This window comes from Diabrotica undecimpunctata, chromosome 5, assembly GCF_040954645.1.
Source record: "Diabrotica undecimpunctata isolate CICGRU chromosome 5, icDiaUnde3, whole genome shotgun sequence".
NCBI classification, from domain to species: domain Eukaryota; kingdom Metazoa; phylum Arthropoda; class Insecta; order Coleoptera; family Chrysomelidae; genus Diabrotica; species Diabrotica undecimpunctata.
In genome coordinates this window covers 107,487,270-107,509,869 of record NC_092807.1, presented here as the reverse complement: position 1 = coordinate 107,509,869, position 22,600 = coordinate 107,487,270, and the positions used below count along the sequence as shown (strand labels likewise).

At 32.5% G+C, this 22,600-nt stretch overlaps 1 protein-coding gene across 2 annotated transcripts in view; it reads left to right on the top strand.

Moving 5' to 3' along the window:
• The window catches only part of LOC140441661 (C-type lectin mosGCTL-7-like), a 48,061-nt gene extending 34,305 nt beyond the window's left edge, over positions 1-13,756 (top strand). Inside the window, exons 1-4 of one of the 2 annotated variants that reach the window (XM_072532527.1) lie at positions 2,180-2,336; positions 6,815-6,900; positions 8,064-8,172; positions 13,427-13,756. In XM_072532527.1, the coding sequence (XP_072388628.1) occupies positions 2,249-2,336; positions 6,815-6,900; positions 8,064-8,172; positions 13,427-13,686 (543 nt within the window). In that variant the 5' untranslated portion in view covers positions 2,180-2,248 and the 3' untranslated portion in view covers positions 13,687-13,756. Of the gene's footprint in view, positions 1-2,179; positions 2,337-6,814; positions 6,901-8,063; positions 8,173-13,426 lie in introns of those variants that run through there. The other variant, XM_072532529.1, reaches the window with a different exon arrangement.
• The last annotated feature ends 8,844 nt before the right edge of the window (positions 13,757-22,600 follow it).

Sequence of the window (22,600 nt, the reverse complement as noted above, 5' to 3'; positions counted from 1 at the left end):
TTAAAAAGCAAAATCTATGTTACTCAGCCAACATCCTTAGAAGATTTACGACAAAGAATTGTGAATGAGTGCCATCAAATTACTCCTCAAATATTGCAAAATGTCCGGCAACGTTTTCAGCAAAATCTTTATTATTGCATGGAAAGTAATGGTGGTCATTTTCAACATTTACTCGGCTGACAGGTCAGTTCATTCTTTATTTTTTAACAACTTTGCTGCTATGTATTGATCTCCTCTTACGATGATGTATTTAAACTTTAAATCAATAAATCTCCAAAACTACTAAATTGAAGTACATGAATTTTACATCATTGTAAAGGGAGTTGAAAGACCTTTTAAATGATGGATCATTCGACCCCCCTTTCCATTTAAGATTTTAGGGATGGTGCCACCCCCGCTTAGGGGGCTGCAAATGTTAATGTAATTTTATGCCAATTTTGTTTCCCCCTCGATAACAAAATCGACGGGTCCAAGCCTTTTTTTTTAAAAGGAATCATCTGCCAGTAAATGCATCTGTTTCGTTTTCGGTGCGCCACCCTGTATATATATATATATATATATATATATATATATATATATATATATATATATATATATATATATATATATATATCTATAACAAGATATAGTTCTCGCAAGAATTGCGTTGAAAATTTATTACTCGACGTTCCGGTACCCATTTTGGCTCGATCTGCGAATCAAAATCCCATTGTCAGAAATGTTCGCGCTAATCCCCGCCCCAATTTCTTCGCCATCCCCACTCTAACCCCTACGTCAACGTCTACCCAAACCACGTCACCATCGACGGTATAAATGAACCGTCATCTGTTCCCAGTGGCAGTAGTGAATTGATTGGTGATCAGTGTAGTAGTGTCTCGGGGTTCGGGTGACTGAGACCTCGGAAGCCTTGAAGAAGACATCAGAGAGGATGTCGAAAGCTCGGCACAATGACAATCAACGCGGTTCAACCCGGAAGACTGGTAATTTTAATATTAATTTTTCTAATAGTATGGAAAAGACAGTCAAGATTTGATTTCACGTACAAAGCGTCTATGTATCTGTTTATACGTATTTCGCCTTAATAAGGCTCATCAGAACAGATATTCAAAGGCGTTCTCAACGTGAAAAATAAATCTTTCCTGTCTTTAAGAAGCAACACTAAAATGGCTTCGAAACGGACGCAATAGCGACATCTGATAATAAATCCGTAAAATAGTTTCTATTTACTCGTACTATACTATACTAATTTTATATTGTATGATTTGATTTTTTTTTTTTTTTTGTAATGGGATTATAAAGCAGTGGTTAACCGTATTCAGCTATTATCTTGTCAAAAATGGGAAAGATTTATGCAGATGCTATTGTAGGGTGTGTATCGAAAACAAGAAAATATCAATATTGATGGATTTCTGTGGTTTGTTTGAAATACTAAAAGATCATTGAAAATACCGTCTATTCCTGGTAACAAAAAGAATAACATTAAAAAAAAAAAGATATTGAATGCCGGTGAATTATTATCGAACGGTAGAAGAAAATTAGGTTGTATATATGAAAAAGAAATTTTGTTTTCGAAATTGCTTGACAAAGTGGTAGCTGTTGGCGATTCCATGTGTATTAAATGGTAGCAGTGCAGAATACATATAATGTTAGCATCATTTGTGAGTACCAATAAATTATCATTGCATCGTGAGAAGCTAAGGCTAGGAGAATTAAGTATCCAAGAGAAGATAGGAATTTTGGTTAGGACGTGAGATTGAGATTCTTTTTGGGAGCAGATCCAAAGAAGGGAGTTTAGCTAGCGAATTGACAAGAGAGTATCCGAGTAAATTTTAGCCTTGAAATAAATTAAAAATTAAGCGGTTTATTTAAATTTGAGAACATTGCACAGAGATATAAATTTTTGAAACGGAACATAAAATAATTATATTTATAATTTTTTTTTTGTCTATAAGTTTTTGTTAAGTAGTATAGGTAACATTTTGTCATTTATTTTATTTCCTTCCATTTCTGTTGTGTGCATTGAGCACTATTAAAAGGCAAATGTATTTCTGAACTCACAAAAGAACCCTGAGATTAAATTAATACTTGTTTTTAATCATGTATCGGACATATTTTCCTAAACTATGTGTTCGAAAGAGCGTTATCTAGAAAACCAAAACAATTTAAGTTAAAACAAATACCTACTGAAAAAAAAACGCTGATACATACATATATAACGAACTTTCCAGACGATATTTTATTAAATAAAATGTGTAATAAAATTTCAGTAGTGTTGCTTTTGTGCCTAATAATATGGAAGGAAAACATCGTCGAAGCCAGTACCGAGTGTTTAACAAGTAAGAAATACAAAAATCTTTATTTTAAATTAAACTAACATAAATTCTCTATATACGCTTTGCTACACAAGGTTGGCCACAATCTTGGTGAATTTTTCTCATGTCATTCATCTTCGAGCATTTACATGCTCCAGTTACTTTTGGATTTTTCCTACCTTTCATATCTTATGCATGTCAAACTCTATTCGCGATATATTTTTTTTCCAAGATATTTTTAACAATTTTCAAAAGCTAGGTCTCAAATATCTCAAATTTGTTCATTGCACGTGGTTTTAGTACCTACCGAAGTAATGATTTTCTTCTTCTTCTTCTTTTTATATAGACATGACTCTGTCTGTTTTTCAATGTGCCTCCAGTAAGTTGTCATTCCATCGTTTGCGTGGTCTTCCTACTGATCGTCTTCCTATTGGGGAACCGTCTCTTGCCGTCTTTACTACTCTATTTGTTGTCATTCGGCTTATATGATCGTTCCATTCTACTCTTCTATTTCTTACCCAGTTTTTGATGTTCTCCACCTTGCATCTATGTCATATATCTGTACTTCTAGCTCTGTCCCATAGTGTCTTACCATCAATTTTTCTAAGTGTTTTCATCTCTGCTGTTTCTAACATCCTTTTTGTTCTCTCTGTGTCAGGTCTTGTTTCTGCCGCGTATGTCATTATTGGTCTGATGACTGTTTTGTAAATTCTGCCTTTCGTTTCTTTCCCGATATTTTTATTTCTCCATATTGTTTCGTTTAGGCAGCCTGCGGCTCTGTTTGCTCTATTCACTTGATCTTTCACTTCGGTCGAGCTTTCCGTAGCTAGATAATGTCATGCCTAGATATTTAAACTCCCAATCACTTGTTCTATTATCTAACCTTCCAGCTCCAATTTACATCTTAGTAAATTTGCTGTTATAACCATGCATTTTGTCTTTGTTGGGGAAATTAACATGAACACTGCCTGGGGTGATTGCGGGGTGGATTGAGTAGCTCTGCGGTTACTACAGCCGGTCCCAAGCCCGGATAAAATGTGGAGGGTGATTGGCAAGGTTAGCAACCTACCAATCGTAAAAACAAATACTGCTTAAAGAAGTAATGATTTTGTGGAATTCAATTCCAATATTGTAATATTCCTATTTTTCTCTGTATTAATGTTAGTGTTCAGATTTTTTAGTGTATATATGCCATTCGATATTTTGAAAGATCTCAAGTTTTCTTACTAGTTTAGATAAGATTAATATTGTGCTCCAGATCGTAACTGTGGTTTGTCGGAAAGTCGGAACATTCTCATTTACTAAAATATTCTTGAGTAGATAAATTTTTTTTCTCTTGACTACCTTCGATTTAAAATTTAGTTTGTTGGTAATAAAATTCTGATCTTACACGATATTGGACCATATGTGTAGCACTCTATGTTTAATATGGTCATTTCTGTTCTTTTCTTTCTGTTGAAGTCAATTTTTTCCTTGCATATTATTTAAATTGGTCTTCATGAATAGCTTTTCTTGGAATGGCCTGTGGAGGTTTGGAAGGCTCTAGGAGAAGAAGGGGTTGATGTGTTGTGTATAACTGTATACAGAAAAAGCGGACATTCACAGCTGTAATAACTATAGAGGGATTAAGTTAATGTCACGCACAATGAAAATTTGAGAGATATAAATTTGGTATTTATAGATATTGAGAAGGCGTATGACATAGTTTCTAGACAAGAGCTATGGAGATGTATGAGTGAAAAATGAAGAAGACACGGTGGAAAAAATAAGTAGGGAAGAAGATAAAGGAACAACGACCCCTGAAAACGGAAAAACTGCGGAAGAAGAAGAAGAAAACAATTGCATTTCTTCTCTATACATGTTTGTAGAGTCTAGTGTAGATAAGTATTTTCAATATTTTTCCTAGTTGTTTTAGATGAGTTATTTCCTTGTGGCTTTCTTTCTTCTTCTTTTTTTCTTTTGTCTTTCATTGGTTTCAATAGGGAAATGATTTTCACATGCGTTCAGTTGTTTGCAAAGTATCCCTTTTTCTCTGATACGTCATAATTCTTAGAAGGATAAATCTAGAAAACGTAAGAATTGGCATAAGCATGCTTGAAGTGATCTTCCGAGAAACCGGCGTACGAATTACTGTGTGTTGCATTAACCCGAAGAGATCGTGTCCTTCAAAGACAGTCAATTGTTATTTCTTCTTGAGGGGTTCATGCAGAGGTGGAGAGTTCTGTAGATTCCGCCATCCTGGGCCTACATTTGGAGTTGCTGATCGGGACGCTCAGATCTAAGAGGGGAGCAGTGTAACGAAATAGCCCATCTCCGATACGTCATAATTCTTAGAAGGATAAATCTAGAAAACGTAAGAATTGGCATTTCAATAGCGCCCGTCTTTCGATGCGGTTTCGATCAGACGAATTAGAGGTGGGACTACCCCCGAAGATTCGAGAATAATACTTTTGGTATATATATATATATATATATATATATATATATATATATATATATATATTGATTTAGAGTATCAGCAATCGGTCAGGAAATAAAACTCTATTTGTTCAGTCTCAATATTTCGTCACGATTTTGTGACTTCTTCAGGAGAAAACTGTAAATTTATTAGAATAATTAATGATTATATGTAAACAAAATGAATATTTTAATACTTACAACTATAAGAATGAAAATTTAAATTTTTCTGGCATATCTAAATAAATGACATATTTTTGTTTGATTTTATTAAGGAGTTATGGTAACCGCAATATGTTATAGAGTGAATTCCCGTTGTACAATTTTCAGCGAGTAGGTTAAAATAAACAATTACTATGACAGTATTATTCATTTTATAAAGTGGAAAGATGGAATTAATAAAATTGAGAAAGAATCAGGAACACGATAAATTGATCTATAAAATGTAATTGATGGTATGTAGTCAGTTACTGCAATACTGATATTTAGGAATGTAATAAAATTATAGGTACAGTTACTAGAGAATTACTATAATAAGTATGTGTTTAAAGGTTAAGATCTATCATATTATATATTGTTTAGTATGTTGCAGTAGATATTACTTAAATGATTGGTGTCTGTCTTATAATTGATAGATTCAGGAGTTTTATTAATGTGTACCATTTCAAGGAAAAGCCGATTTTTATAATTATCAACTTGTTCCAAGATTTTTACATTATTAAAGTCAAAGTTATTAAATTATTTTACATTATTAAAAAACGTGTCACTCAACACAAAAGTGACTGTAACATACAAAAAAACTCTTGTGCCTTAGTGGACCACCACTTGAAGACAGGACATAACTTTGACTTTAATAATGTAAAGATCTTGGAACAAGTTGATAATTATAAAAATCGGCTTTTCCTTGAAATGGTACACATTAATAAAACTCCTGAATCTATCAATTATAAGACAGACACCAATCATTTAAGTAATATCTACTGCAACATACTAAACAATATATAATATGATAGATCTTAACCTTTAAACACATACTTATTATAGTAATTCTCTAGTAACTGTACCTATAATTTTATTACATTCCTAAATATCAGTATTGCAGTAACTGACTACATACCATCAATTACATTTTATAGATCAATTTATCGTGTTCCTGATTCTTTCTCAATTTTATTAATTCCATCTTTCCACTTTATAAAATGAATAATACTGTCATAGTAATTGTTTATTTTAACCTACTCGCTGAAAATTGTACAACGGGAATTCACTCTATAACATATTGCGGTTACCATAACTCCTTAATAAAATCAAACAAAAATATGTCATTTATTTAGATATGCCAGAAAAATTTAAATTTTCATTCTTATAGTTGTAAGTATTAAAATATTCATTTTGTTTACATATAATCATTAATTATTCTAATAAATTTACAGTTTTCTCCTGAAGAAGTCACAAAATCGTGACGAAATATTGAGACTGAACAAATAGAGTTTTATTTCCTGACCGATTGCTGATACTCTAAATCAATATTTAAAACAGTACGGTCGAAAAAATCATTTGAAAAATATATATATATATATATATATATATATATATATATATATATATATATATATGTAACGATGTTAGGAGTAGAGTTTAGTTGATAAGAGAGTACCGAACTGTAAACTATAAATAAATATATTTATATAAATTCGAACCGCTCGTTTTATTTAATCTCGCTACAATAGTTCAAATGAGTTTATTGCTCATTTGATTTTATCCAATTTTGCCACTTTTTTATCACACGCTAATCTTTTCTAGAACCATAAGTCATGGTATCCAGTCCAGTCTGCTGCCATGTGTCTAGTAATATCGGTGTTAGCCGTCAGTTTCTATAGGTATCAGCAATTAATGTTAATTTTCGTTCCTCGAATAATACATTAAATTATAATTTCTAAAATTTTTCATGTATCACGAAAAAGCTAATAATTAAATGTTTGTTAGTGTACAAATACAAAATTGGTGAAAACAGTACATGATTTGAAATCTAATGTATGTTTCAGATAATAAATTGGCAGTTCAATCGCACCCATCACTTAAATTATTAACCTTTGGCAACAGTGTGTACTATATTGGACATACTTTTCGGGTAAGTTACATATAGAAGTAAAACATTCATTTACAGGGATGTATTATGTTTTTAGCCTAGAGAAATAGAAATATTGCGCTACTATAGAAAAGAACAATAACTTAGTAGAAGAAAAAATGTTTACCTAAAAAATTGAAATCAGAGTTGGACAATAAAATTTTTAAAACATTAAACATCGGCCGAAATTATGAAAACTAAAAAATGGAGTATCGCCTCATCAAAAATATCTCAATTTGAAGGTGTTACGAAGTAAACAAATCTACGAAAATATGTTTGTTATAGTCTGCTATTAAAGTCCATCGTATGCGATCGTGAAAAATTTGAACTAACTTCAATTGAAGACGAAAATCGGTCGTAAAGGCCAGTTCATGTCGTGAATGTTCAAACCGTCGAATTGTACTATATCGAATATCTGCGGCATTAAATATTTCATATAAATGTGGTCATGGGTCAGAGCATCACGTTCGATATATGCTCGGCTTGGAAAAGATGCTCACTTCTTAAGCCGTGTGGTTTCTATGGATTAAACTTGGGTGCATTTCTACGACCTAGAAAAAAAGTAGCAATTAATAGAATCAACATACTCTGGATCTCCAAAGTATAAGAAATTTCGCGTTTTAAGATCTGCTGTCGAAGTACCCGCTTTTTTTTAACGTTTGAGACACAATGCAAATTTATTTTCTGGGTAAATTTAGAGCAATGCATGCGAATTACTTGTCATCGTTACTGACCACTCTGTGGAAAAAAATGTTGGAGTAAAGACGCGGAGAGTTGTTAATAGATATTTTGTTCTTGTAGTATAATACCTCTGCGTACAAATCGGATGTTTCCATGCAAAAATGCGTGATATTAGGTAATAATTACTCGAATTACCCTTCTTATTCACCAGATCTGCCCCGTTCGAATATTGTGTCATTGTTCAAATGAAATGTAAATGTAAAATCTAAAATGTCGAAATTTTTTTCTAATGAAGTGATGATAGAAGCAGTAGATGTATCTGTTGTTTGCTTGTAGAGATAATAATAAAATAAAAAAACTGAAAGGTCTAAAGGCGTTACAGGCATTGTAATAAATGCATCCAATTAAAAAGAAAGTACATTAAATTATAAAATACTATGAATTTCATATTTTATTTTTTTTACAATAATACTAATCCTTTTTAGGGTAACTGGTATGCAGCTACGCTACATTGCAAATCTTTTAACATGGACCTAGTCAGTATTGAATCAAAAGAAGAAAATGACTTTCTTTTCCAAAGCATGAAGTCAGTTTGTAAGTATTGTGAAAGTGACTCAAAATAAAAATAAGCGAATCATACGAATAGACATATACTTAATGCGTTGAAAATTCGTAGATGAGAAAATTGAAAACCAGGTTTTAACCAGGTGCAGTCTAGCATCCTTAGAAAGTGAAGATAATCAAAGAATAACAAGTAATTACGAGCCCTTGGTCGTCATCATGTTTTCCGAAACCTTTATAAGTTAGCTACTGCGTAAAATAATTATTTCACCGTGAGACCATATCACTGCTTGATCTGCCGCAACCATGAGACTTTCTTTCGTCTTACCTATCTTTTTCCTTTTACGTTTTCCTAAATTGAATTGAATTATACAACAAAATATATAATATTCAAGTCTAGCCCAAATATTGTGTTTTCCTTCTCTTTATAATTTTTAAGACCAGTCGATTTGTATTCATCAATCGAAGAATATCCTTATTGGAGGTATGTGAGATTCATAATATCTTTAGGATCTTGGAATAGCACCATAATTTGCATCGGGATTTTGATATCTATATCTCGTAGACCACATGTAGCCTCTCAACATATGCATTGATAGGTTCCTATTCATTAGAAATGGTTTTCATGTCATAAAGGCCTTCTGTGATATTTTAATTTTCTGGTAATTTTGTATCTGAGTAACTTTTATCGAGTATACTATTAAGTTCAAACATGACTAGACAATCAACTGAATTCAGAAGATTGGGGTTGGAAATTGATAGATACTACTCTGGAACCGATTAAAACTTTACTCCCACCTGCTCCAGAAATCTCCTCAACACTATTTTTTGCAATTGTAAAAAAGGTTGTAGTGCCAAATGTGGCTGTAAAAAGTCGGGTTGCTGTGTTCTCCAGCGTGTACCAAGTGCCAAAGTCAATCTTGCCCAAATGTCCAGTTGAGTACAATAGAGAAAGATTTCTGTGGTTTTAATGAAAAGACCAATGACTCAACCAAATTTGAACAATTTATGAACATCCAGCAAGAGAAAGAGGAAGAAGAAAACATCGAAGAAGACTTGTCTGCTGAAGTAGACTTTCAAGAGTATGAATCTGATTAAAATATCTAAAGAAATCAAAACAATAGTTAACAAAATAATCAATATCAATAATAAGGTAATATCTAGAACTTGACGGGTACTGTTTCCTTAAATTATCCTAAAATTGTCATGACAGTTAGTGCAGTAGGCCTACAGGGGAAACCACGGTAAACAACGCGCCGAGTACACTACCTCATAGGTGGCGTGGAAATATGTGCATATCATGTATAATGTGACTCTTAGAATCGCGATATCTCAGGAATGGTAACTCTTAGGAAAAAAACCATAAAGACCATATTTGTAGAGGTTTTTTTTTGATAAAACTTACCATTTTCGAGAAAAATCCAAAAACTTCAAATTTTGACCTTTGACCTCGAATAACTTTTGTAGCACACATACGAACAACGGGATCTATAAAACTTTATTTGTAATGGTAAACCCCAAATCTCTACCAATATTTGGCTTTCTGGGAATTTTTGTTATTTCAAATGTCTATATTGACAGGAGTATGAGGCGAAGCGACAAAAATTATGTTAACTATCGAGTGTATTGTACGTATATTGCTGCCTTCAAGACATTTGTCATAACTCGTAACGTTGATGTTCATCGTACGGATATATATTGTGGAATTTACACTTTGTATAATAGTAGGAGCGCTTTTTGTATCTCGCGATCTAACGAGCCACGACTGCTTCACTCCATAAAAATATAATGTATTGTAATTACCATAACATAACTATATCAAAGTTACACAAATATTAGTTGTCATTTTTTACTCTTTCAGGTTTTGTTAATCTCAGTATTACTAGTAACTGCCTTTCCATTTATTTCGAGGCTTTTGATGTTCTGATTGCTATTTAATCCGGATATTCTTCGGACTTTGTTCCATACTTCAGTCATGGGAGTGTTTGCATTTAACGTTGATACATATTGAGTCCATCACTGGCGTATGGCATTTCTTGTTGTATTTTTGGATATAGCACGTTGTTTTCCGTATTCAATTTTATTCTCAACAGTTTTGTAGCGCTTGTATTGGTTAAAAGTTTTTTTTGCTAGATTCAACTGCTATTTTGCATTAGTGATTCCATGGGACAGGTTTGCGTTGTTTTATGCATGCTGTCTTTCCTATTGCTTTTTCTGCTGATTTTGTGATAAAGGTAACAAGGTTCTTTAGTGTCTCGTCTATATTCAAGGTGCTTTTAAATGTGGTCATATTGCTTTCGATTACATTTTAAAAAATATTCCAGTTAGGGTTTTATAAAGTCCATTTTGGAGTAAATATCTGTCCACATTGGATTTGTTATTATGAATAAAAAGTGAATAGTGATCACTGTTGTATAAGAAGTCGAGTCTATCCCAGGTCAGACCTGGTTCGCATATTGTAAGGTCTATACATGAAGATTTATCGTTCTGTATATTAAATCTAGTGGGCCCGCCGTCGTTTAAGACTGAAAGGTTGGACTGTTCAAATATCTCTTCTAGCAGTCTTTCCCTAGCATTTATAGTAGAAGAGCCCCATAAAAAGTTGTGGGCATTAAAATCGCCCAAAATAAGTCTAGTTTGGGAAATTTGTTGTAACAGTCCAGTTAATGCTTCTTAGTCTACTTGCGTTGATAAAGGTTGATGCAAATTGCTTCTATATTAGTTTGGAGAGAAATTACAGTGGTTTCAGTTGACTTTTTTACAAAGATAGCTACTCCGCCACTGGTTTTTTCTTGGGTAGTTCGATTTTTGTAGTAACTTTTAAATTGTTTTAAAGCTTGTATTTTTTCATTTTTGAAATTAGTTTCCTGAAGACAAATTATATCTGGATTGTATCTGGCCAGAATTATTTGGAACATCGGAAGGTTATTGTAAAAACCGTTAATGTTCCACTGCAAATTTAAAGAGAAGCCAGTGTATAGTAAATAAAAAACTGAAACTTGGGATTGTTACAGAAGTTAATGACTCGATCCCTGAGATAACTTACTTTCAGTCTCTGATATCTCACTCTCCGGGTAGGTCATCTGTAAATGTATCAGTAGTTTCTTTCTTATTTTTGTACATCTAAATTTAATGGATCATTGTTTGAAATAAGGGTATATTGCTGTTAGTATTTTCACTAAAGTTTCTAAATCGTTAGTGTAGTTTTTTATGACGCTGACTGGATCCTGTGCACCATAAACATTTTAAAATAGATCGAATATTTGATTAAAATTAAAATGTTGGCGTCTTTTTTTTACTTTTTTTTTGGTGTTTTGGATGGAGCATCATTTGGTTTAACAAACGGGTCTAGACTTGGGTTTTCTGAATCAGTGTCTTGCGCTGGAGGAGGTGTGACTATTTCTTCCAAACTGCGTTTTGGGCTATTTTGTGTAGACTGGGTTGTATCTATATTGCTGATTGGTTGTGCAATTTGAGTTTTTGAGGGGTTAGTTGGAAGTATTTGGGGAGGTGCGGATTGCAAAGATGTTTGTGAGTGAGGGTTTTGGTTATAATTTTCAGAAACTGATTCTTGCATTCTTGAAGCTGTAGTATGGCCTTGCATTTTACATGAAAAATATACCAAGGAATCTTGTGACAACAAAATCCTATAGTTGGCGTTATCATAATTAATTAATATGGATTCAGGTATTAATGAATACGGTGGTGTAATAAAAATTTGTCGTCTACAACTATAAACGTGGATGAATTTCGGCAAACCAGCACTTATCTTGAAAAATGAGACGGGAGACATGGTTTTAAGGCCCAATTTTTCACTTTCTTGAGTTACTAAAGCTTGCGGAATGGTGGGACAAACGTTTGACAGAATTACTCTTTCAGCTGGAGTGACTAGTTTGCGTGCTTGGACTTGTTGGTTATTAATTTCTATAAACTCTCCATAATTATTCATAAAATGTTCAACAACGTTTTTTTTGCAAGGTACATACACACTCTGTTGTTAAAAAGCCGTGAGGAAAATAGAATATTTTTGAGCTCCATCAACATTCCTAGTGGAATCAGGTACTCTTGAAGTTTTAGGTTTTTAATGGCTGGGAATACAATAGCATGATTTTTGGTAGGGAATTGTTGTTCAATTACAGCAGAGTTTTAGTATTGTTTTCCTTTTGGAAGCTTCTGTTGTCAGTAGTCCCGTCAGTTGGATTTAACATCTTTTCTTTATAATTTAAAATTAATTAAGACCTGGAATACGGACCTGTTTTAGAACAGGCAATTTTATCATGTCATTATAGATAACGAAAAAACTTGTTTAGAGTTTTTATATCAAGCAGACTTACGATAAATACAATAAATTCCTGTGAAATGACTCTGTTTTATATAATTTTAAAGAGTACTTACAGGATGGAAGAGAACGAACTCTTATGCACTTATATTGAGAAAATTAAAAAATTTTAATGAATAACTAAAATATACTAATCTAAATAACTGATTTTGTTTGGAGCTGACAAATTCGCACTAATTAGTATACCTGTTAGGACCGAACTCACAATCATGTTCTGTTCTTGGCAGAACTGAAGTTATCTGTCGCCTCGTTCATTCCGTAGTGGCAGTCCATTTTCACCAATGATGTTTTCAACTTTGCCTTTTACCACATTAGCATTGAGATCTCCCATTATTATCGTTATTTCATGTTTTTTCTTGCGCTGTATTAAAACTTGTAAATCACTATAGATCACTATTATATAATATTGATATTGATTGGGATGTTACAATCAAGTTTTAATTCATAAATATAACATAAATCATTCAAAAATCTGTGGCAAATGGACTAGTTTCCGTGCCAAACACACTATCACCATCATCATTGATTGGGATACGATCTGAGTAGCATACGATCTGAGTGATAGACCACATTTGTAACGCTTTTTTTTATAGCTTCGCGTATTGTGATTCAGACACCATTCCAGTGCTATTTCTGGTTATAACTAATATATTATCTTATTTTCAATGTTGATTTTTCCTGAATCAGGCTTATCTGGCTTATTCAAAGGATATCAGTATTTAACCTGTTCATTTCTTGGATGGTGTTGTGGGTTCCAGCTGTCTTCAAGAGTTGTATTAATTAGCTGAATTGGTATAGTGTGTCGGACCTTCAATTTTTATACTTATTTGCCTGAATATTTCAGCTGGATCATACTCAAATTCTATTCACAAACAAAACTATTTACAAAATTAGAGTTTTATAATAAACTATGTATGGCCTCAACAAACAAAACTTCTGCATTTTCAGTGGGTAAATCCGAACGTTGGACTAGATTGTGGACTTCAGGAACTAGTTTGCCGTACAATAAATGGGTATGGATGGCTACAGGTAATCCAGTTGTTTATACCAACTGGTATCCCGGTGAACCGAACAATCAAACACATCAGGAAGTATGTATAGAAGTGAAATATAGCGATACCGAAAAGAGTCTGGTCTGGAACGATGTCCGATCGAGTGCAGACAGACTTGCACTTTGTGAAGCAAAAATTGATAAACCGCGTTTGTAAATAATTGACGTAATTTACAATGTAACTAGTTCAGTTCCTAAATTGTAATATACCGATAATAAATATAAAAGGTAGTTTTTTCTTTTTCTGATCTGAGTTCCAAATGGTATTCTTAACATTTTACCCACCTTTTGAATTTTAATTTTAAATGTCTACGACGAATTGTTCGTATTTTCTGGCCTAACATCATCAGAAACGAAGATCTACTACACCTGAACGAACAAAAAAGGGTAGAATATTAAATAAGGTCCAGAAAGTAGGGTTGGATTGGTCACACACTCACAAAAAATAATTCCTGTATTGCAAAGACTGCCCTAGAGTGGAATCGACAAGGAAGAAGAAAAAGAGGTCGCCCAGTACAAATTTGTAAAAGAGCTATCACGAACGAGATAAAAGGTCAAGGAAAGTTTGGAATGAGGAGAAGGCATAAGTGCAAAATAGAACCCGATGGCACTATGCTCCACTTAGGGGCTCAAGAACTTTATATATATATATATATATATATATATATATATATATATATATATATATATATATATATATACAAACAACACAGTTTATTAGGGCTGCAGTCAGTAGTAGTCAGTCTGTCTGCAGCCCTAATAAACTGTGTTGTTTGTTTATATCGACAGTCAATAATATCCAGTATTTCTTATTATATATATATATATATATATATATATATATATATATATATATATATATATATATATATATATATATATATATATATATATATGACGAATTCGCTAACTTACCCACGACTCTTAATTCTGATATTTTATGATTTTTGTGAGGTTTTTAGGTTATAAAATTGGGCAGAATATAATTATGTATGCACAGCAAATCGACAATCTTGGAAAACATAAGATATGAATAAAGTATATAGCGATGTTAGAGATAGTCATAAAAGTGTGAATTCGACAGCTAAAAAGTATAACATACTAGAATCAACTTCAAGAAGATATTTACAGAAGTATCCCGATGAGGTAACTTACAAAACTCACTTTAAACAAATTTAGCCACTATATTGCAAATTTTCAAAATAAATAAATATTTAACATTCTACCTAAATTCAAAGAAAAATGTTTGTGGCTTAAAAAGCAAAAAATTAATTAAAAATAAGTTGTGGCCAAGAAACTGGGATTCGTACCAAAGGTCCTGGTTGGGATTAATATTCCAGTTGATGCCATTCAAGACCGATTCGCTCTAGCGATATTCCTAATACTTATCCTTCCTATATCAAAATTAAAAATTTGCTTTATTTTCTTTCATATTATTTAAGATATATTTTTACTATTATTAAATATTACACAGGCATATTAAATCTTTCTCTTCTTCAAGTGCTATCTCCGCGGCGGAGGTCGGCAATCATCATAGCTATTCGGACTTTTGAGACGGCTACTCTGAAAAGTTCATTTGATGTACATCCGTACTACTCTCTCAGGTTGCGCAGCCATGACATTCTACGCCTCCCTATGCTTCTCTTTCCTTGGATCTTTCCCTGGATAATCAGTTGGAGCAAGGTGTATTTCTCTCCACGTGTAATATGTTCGCGATAGTCCAATTTTCTTGTTTTAATTATATTTAAAATTTCTAATTCTTTATTTATCCTTCTCAGAACCTCTTTGTTTGTGACGTGTTCTGTCCACGATATTTTCAGAATTCTTCTATACACCCATAGCACGAATGATTCCATTTTTTTTATTGATGTCATATTCAAGGTCCAAGATTCCATTCCATAAACAAAGTCGAAAAAACATAGCACCTCGCCAACCTAACTCTTAATTCAAATTTTAAATCCCTTGTACATAGCACTCTTCTCATTTTGTTGAAATTAAATAGACAGTCAATTTTTATTTTTCATATTATTTTGCAATATATTTTACTATTATTAAATATTACAGACATATTCAATATATAAATAGTCAAGTTTTTATTTGCATTTGTGTAATATTTGCTAATTTGTTTCATAAAAATGGAAGATTTAAAAAGATTGTGTGTTAATCAAGGTGGTTTGAAAGAGCTTGATTTGTCCGAAAAAAGAGGTTTGTAAGTAGTCCACTCACTATCCAACCGAACTTAGTTTTATGAAGGAATGGGCCTGAAGGTTTAAGTCGAATTTGTCCTATGCATAATGTTTCCCAAAACAAATCAGCACCCATGAGAAGATCAATTTGTTTGAGAATGTGAAAATCAGGATCTGCTAATTTATGACATGAAAGTATCGCGTCCAAATGACCATGAAATGAACTGGATAATGTATCAACAACAAGATACAAATAGCTTTATTTTATACAAAAGTGATTAACAAAGCATATGCAATATACAACATGAAAATTATTAATTTGTCAAAATTGACATTAGTTACATTCTCATACTTATTTTAATTACATTTTTCGTTTATTTTTTTTAAGGTCATTTCCCATTACTTCACGTTACCGCCTGCCTTGAAATCACTCCATTTCAAATTTCAATATCGTAAATACAAAATGAATACAGTTAGGACGGAGTCTTAACACATTGTGTTTTTATGAACCTGATTTCGCAGGATAGGTTAGTGGCTCCCTTAAAGTAATTTGTTTATGGCAACTTATAAAATCAATGAACCACTGTTCTTTTCGGACTGCACAAGCACAATAAGGGAGGAAATTGTCGGGATTACAGACCAAAAATCTTTCACTTGTCGTCCTTGAGACATGGAATTTCTTTGCAGCTGCTTGGATCGATATTTGCTTTTCTTGAATTGCATTGTATGCTTTTAATAGGTTTTTCTGATCTGCTCAGAAGAAAAAGAAAAGAAAGAAAAAAAGAAATGTTTTATGTCTCGACGTGCAAGAAAATGTACCTTTAGCAGTGGCCCTACGTCCAAGACGTGATAGCGGTCCGAGGTAAAAGACTAGGCTGGAAAGAAAAATAATAATAAATAAACAATAAAATAACCGTTTTGTCATATTTCTCACTAAGTACGTTGTTTAAGTAGTTGCTGGTGTAGACCTATACACTCTGTGATTTAATTTACTATATCTGTTCAGTGGCGGATCCAGAAATATTTTGTCGGGGGGGGGGGTCATGGGTCTTAAGGGTTTAGATTTTTGCACGTTGATATGATTTGTGCTTAATGTAAGGGGACCATTTTTTCAATAAATATTATAAGCCATATATTAAACAAATGAGAAGTTATTAAAACCCAAATACCCTACGGGTGCAAAGAAGGGTACAGCATTAAGGGATCTTAAACTTAACCAAAAAAAAAATAATTTAAACCCACATAAGTACTCTATGACAGTAAAATCAAGTGTACAAGACTACTAAACCATAGGAAAGTTATTAAAATATAAATACTGAAAAATCAGGGACTGTCAATTTAAACTAGTTATTTTAAAAACAATTAGTTTAAACCCACCAAACCTATAGCTACAAAATTAAGAACTAACCAAGGATAAATAAGTATAAACCAAAGTTAAGTAATTTAAATGCAATAACTCAATGTAAGTGTAAACATTAATGAATGTATTTAACATTCCTAATAAACTCTATCTTATCGTTGGATATCCGAAATTAATTTGTAAAAACATTCATTTATTGGAAGTGGAGTGGAAACATGGACTCTCGGAATTACAAGTATGAGGCATATAGAAACCTTTGAAATGTGTGTTTTTCGAAGAATGCTGAAGATTTCGTGGACAGAGCACGTGACCAATAACGAGGTGCTGAGAAGAATGAAGACTGAGAGAGAACTCCTAAATATTGTAAACAACAGAAAAACGAGTTATCTAGAACATATTTACAGAGAAGAAAAATATAACTTTCTACGACTCATAATGGAAGGAACAGTAGAAGGAAAAAGAGGTCCGGGAAGAAAAAAATGCTCCTGGCTGAAGAATCTAAGAGACTGGACAATGGCATTCGATACTAAGAACAGCTTAAGATAGAGAGCAATTTGCTGTAGTTATAGCCACCCTTCCGTAATGAAGAAGATACCTTAAGATTAAGTGTAAACAGCATTTTATTTAAATTGATTTATTCAACAAAAAACATAATATAATTAAGGAATGGTTATTTCTACAATTAGGCATATTAGGCTATAAGTGAGTGAAATATTTTTTACTCGGTATTGAAATTTTTCTCACGAATTGTCAGCAACAGCCGGCAACGAGTGGTAAATAAAATTTCAGTCATTAAAAATACTATAAGCATAAGATAAGTAAATATTATATAATTTTATAAAAATGTATTCTTTTCGCCTATCCGATTTAGCAAATCGCTCTATGATTGCATCAGCATCTAGAGAAATTTCAGGATGCACATTGATGAGTGCTAAACCAGTTAACCTTTTCGCAGAAGTTCTATTTCTAAGCCAAGTCTTTAGACGCTTAAGCGTAGAACGCTCTGTTGTTGCTGCATAGACTGGCAGTGTAATTAATATTTACAGAAATATTCTGGTATTTGGATACATATGAATATCGCAGTTTTTTAATACTTTTAAAATACAATGAGGAAGTTTTCTATTATTTTGCACGACTCTTTTCCACTTTTGAATCCACAGTGAAAACTCTCGTTCTACTGTGGAATATGCAGTAAGTAGTTGGTCCAATAATATCGTGGAAGGTGTCAACAATTTTTTTTAATGCAACCTTATCTTCTGGTGTGTTATCAGTTTTAGGTAAAACAACTCGAAGATTAAATAGATTCATAACTTTCGGTGAAAGTCGTTCTTCTAAATCAGTTAAGATATTGTCTAAAAGGGGTAAATAAATAGATCTTCGGAAATATTCTTCGCAAGAGTTAGCAGATTGGTTTTGACGACAGGTTTGACGAGAAACTATACGAGGCATATTCAATTCAATGTCTAGTTGTTCAGCTATTTGTTTACATCATAGTAAAGTTTGCTAAAAACAGATTCAGCATTTGATCTTTTATTTTGAAGAATGCATTTATTGTCCTCTATGGCCTCAGTAGCCTACTTAAAATCTAATTTTGGTGACTGAAGAAGACGACTACAGTTGTATCTAAAACATCACTAAGACAAACTACTGTTTCACAGTTTCGCAAATACCTCGGACAGCATCCCCCAGTTCCTTTATTTGTATTCACTAACGTATCAGACAGAGCTAATGCAACAACAATATTCACTTTGATATTTATTATAGATAAATTATAAAATGTAGCACACAGTCTCAACAATTATAATACATATTCAAATTACAAACAACCAATTCGTAGACAAAACTGAAGATAACAAATACCTAATAGAAAATAAAAATGTGCGCATTTCGTGCGAAAAGTCATGTCATGTACATTGAATGAGCAATAATGCGTGGACGGTAATTCTATCTCATCGATAATCGAACGATTCTTTGGCACTCAAATGACGAATTGACAAAATTTGAAAATAGCTTAACTCTGAATTCGTGGAAGTCTTAGTCGAGGTATTACTGTATTTAGAATTGTTGATTTTTTTAAAGAGCAATTTAAAAAGGCTTCCGTAGAATTCTACACTTACCTCTAGAATAAATGAGTTTGAATCATTTATTTTAGTTCATTTATTTAGTTCAGTTGAACTCTTGACACCTGCTTATAGGGTTGATGGGTTTTAAATTACTTTTTTAGGATTATTTGATATTTAATTTTGTTTTGGGGGTGGTCATGACCCCCGTGACCTCCCCCCCCCTTGGATCCGCCACTGTATCTGTTAACACTATGTAGAATTAAAAAAGAAAATTATTTGTCCTATAAATACTTACTTTTCACAATATAAAACATTATATTTTTATGAAAGCAGCAAACGATTTCTAATTGCGTTAAACAACCAAACCACAGAATAACGAAGATTGTAGAAGAATTTGGCAATAGAAACGCAGATAGTTTGGGCCAAACTCTCTGCGTTTGCAGAAACGCCAAATTTGGAAAAAAATGAAGTGTCCCATGGTACAAGCTGACCCAAAGTACAAGCCTTTCCCATACAGGAAAGGAGAAATACGCAATATGCATAATATATTAAAATAGCCTTATCAAGAATTTATTTTTATAATCAGATTCTTTGCGAAAATAATGTTATTTGAAAGAAATACAAAGAAAGACGCAAATAGAAATCTTTATATAGAAAAGATAACATATTTCTCAATCAAGAGGAAAATATTTGTAATATATAAAAGAACATGAAACATACAAAGTAAACAGATGTTATGAAAGTGTTATTAAAAGGACTAGGTAATAAAAATGATACAAGTCTAGAGGAAAGCTGCATAAAAATGTATCTTAAACAGAGATAAAGGAAATTATTTAAACAGAAACGCTAAATTTTTATATATATATATATATATATATATATATATATATATATATATATATATATATATATATATATATATATTTAGGGATTCTACAGTATTCACTGCCTTCCCTCGCTCAACCGTTTTCATCTCTCTGTGTTGTCACATTCTCCATCGTTTAGTCCTCTCTTACTCATGGCGTCGTCTACTTCGTTCCTCCAGGATTTTCGGGGTCGTCCTCTTTTCCTCCTTCCTATGGGGCTCCATTCGGTTATTCTTTTTATCCATCTGCTGTCGCTAGCTCTTCTTACATGTCCATACCACTTAAGTCTTTTTTGTTCTATATATGTTAGTATGTCTGTTTCTATTGATGTTCTTTGCTTTATTTCGTCATTACTTCTCCTATCCATTCTTGTTACTCTGCAGCATCTTCGCAGGCATTCCATCTCTGTTGCTATTATCTTACTGCTGTTTTTCTTGTTTATGATCCAATTTTCGGCCCCATATGTCATAATACTTCGCACTAATGTTTTATAAATCTGCGTTTTTGTCTTCATATTTAGGTGTCTATCCCACCATACTGAGTTAAGTTGTCGGATTGCTGTTCTTGTTTGTCCTAATCTTTGTGTAATTTCTTCCTCTGTTGTTGCCTTTTTCGTGATTATAAACCCCAGGTATTTGAATTTATCCTTTCCTTTGATTGTTACGTTGTCATCAATCTGTAGATCTTCTATGTCTTCTTCACTTGTAGATAGGTACTCTGTTTTCGCGAGGTTAATATCTAGGCCAGCCTTTAAATTTTTATATTTTGGTATATATACAGGACGTTTCATTTGGAAACAAAAATACTTAAATGGTGAATAGAGGTAACTAAGACGGTTCTAGATATAGTACATTTATTATCTCTAAGGTTTTAATAACCGAGTTACAGGGTGTTAATACTTCCCTTTACCTATTGTGAATAGTTTTTGAGTTATAATGGATTTTATATGAAAATTATACTTTTCCACCATGTGTATAAAGTTCAATATCCTCTAATGTAATTTGAATAATAGTTTGAATTCCTCATGAACTTGAATAGATGAAATTCCTCATGATAAAACCGGCATCCTAAATTTTCGCCTAAATTCGTTTTTTCAAATGTGATTTATTACATTAGAAAAATATGTTTTTCACTATCGATTTGTATTAGTATTCCCTATACCATTTCTTGCAGTTTTCAAATAAATTAACTTTATACATTTTTGTCACAAAAAAATTATTTATCAAGTAGCATATGGAATATTCTGACAAAAATATCAGTTATTGTTAATGTTTAATAGTAACCTTGTTGTATGCCATGGGTGACAGTTATAATAATAATTTGCCTAATTTTCTTGACAAAATAATAATGGCTCATTTGGGATATACAAATGATGATTTTTTAAATTTAATTATAAATTTACGGTGAGTGTAACAGAATAGTATCCAGAACTTGCTGTATTTTTGCTGAGAGATATCCTAAAAAGTCTCGAAAATCGACCAAATATATATATATATATATATATATATATATATATATATATATAATCTAGAGCTAAGATTAATACTATTACAGGAATTACTATTATTAATATTAAACTTTATCATTACGCCGAGCTTCCGACATCCTCTTTGATGTCTTCTTCAGGGCTTCCGAGGTCTCAGTCTCCCGAGCCTTCAGATACTACTACATTGAGCAGTAATCAATGCATTACTGGTGCTGGGAATAGAGGGCGGGTCATTTATACCGTCGATGGTGACGTGACTTGGGTGGAGGTTGGCGTAGGGAACATTTCTGACAGTAGGATTTTGATTGACGGGTGGGGTGGACAGTATTTTCTTTATGAGAGGTCTCCTTCGTAGAAGGAGACCTAAGTGGCGCACCCAGAATTTGGGGGGGGGGGGTTTGAAATTTTTTTATGCTACCTCCATTTTGAGTCTGGCTAGGTAGCCAGATCTTACGCCTTTGGATTTTTTTCTGTAGGGTTATCTCAAAAACAAAGTATATGCAACACAACCAACTAGCATTGAAGATCTCAAAGAAAGGATAACTACAGAAATACGGAATATTTCACCTCAAACTTTAAATAAAGTTCGGGACGAGTTTTATAGGAGATTGTGTTATTGCCAATAACAAGATGGAGAACATTTTGAACATTTATTTTAATGTAATCCAATCAATTACATGAATGTAATTCTATGAATGTAATGGTATTCTATGAATTGTCTTAAATTATACTTAATTTCAAAATTTCACCTTGTATTATTCATAATAGACCCTACATGATATAGTTCGTTGAGATCAGGTTGTTAAGGAGCTTTTAAAAACATAAAAATATATACGGTGTTTCATTTAAACTACAGGTTATGGACTATGCCAGACTTGCGTGGATCACCCTGTACATTCAAATTTATGTTTAAAAAGCGCACATTTAAATTTAAAAGTTAAGGTATCTCAACGTTTTTTATTATATTCTAAAATAAGGACACAAACAATTTTATTCCATAAGTGGTTTCCACACTATATATATTGTTATGATGTATTGTTTGTTTATGATGAGCAATGAGTATTTTTAATAATATAAGGTTTTTATCGCGGTTCTCAAAGAATTAGTTTG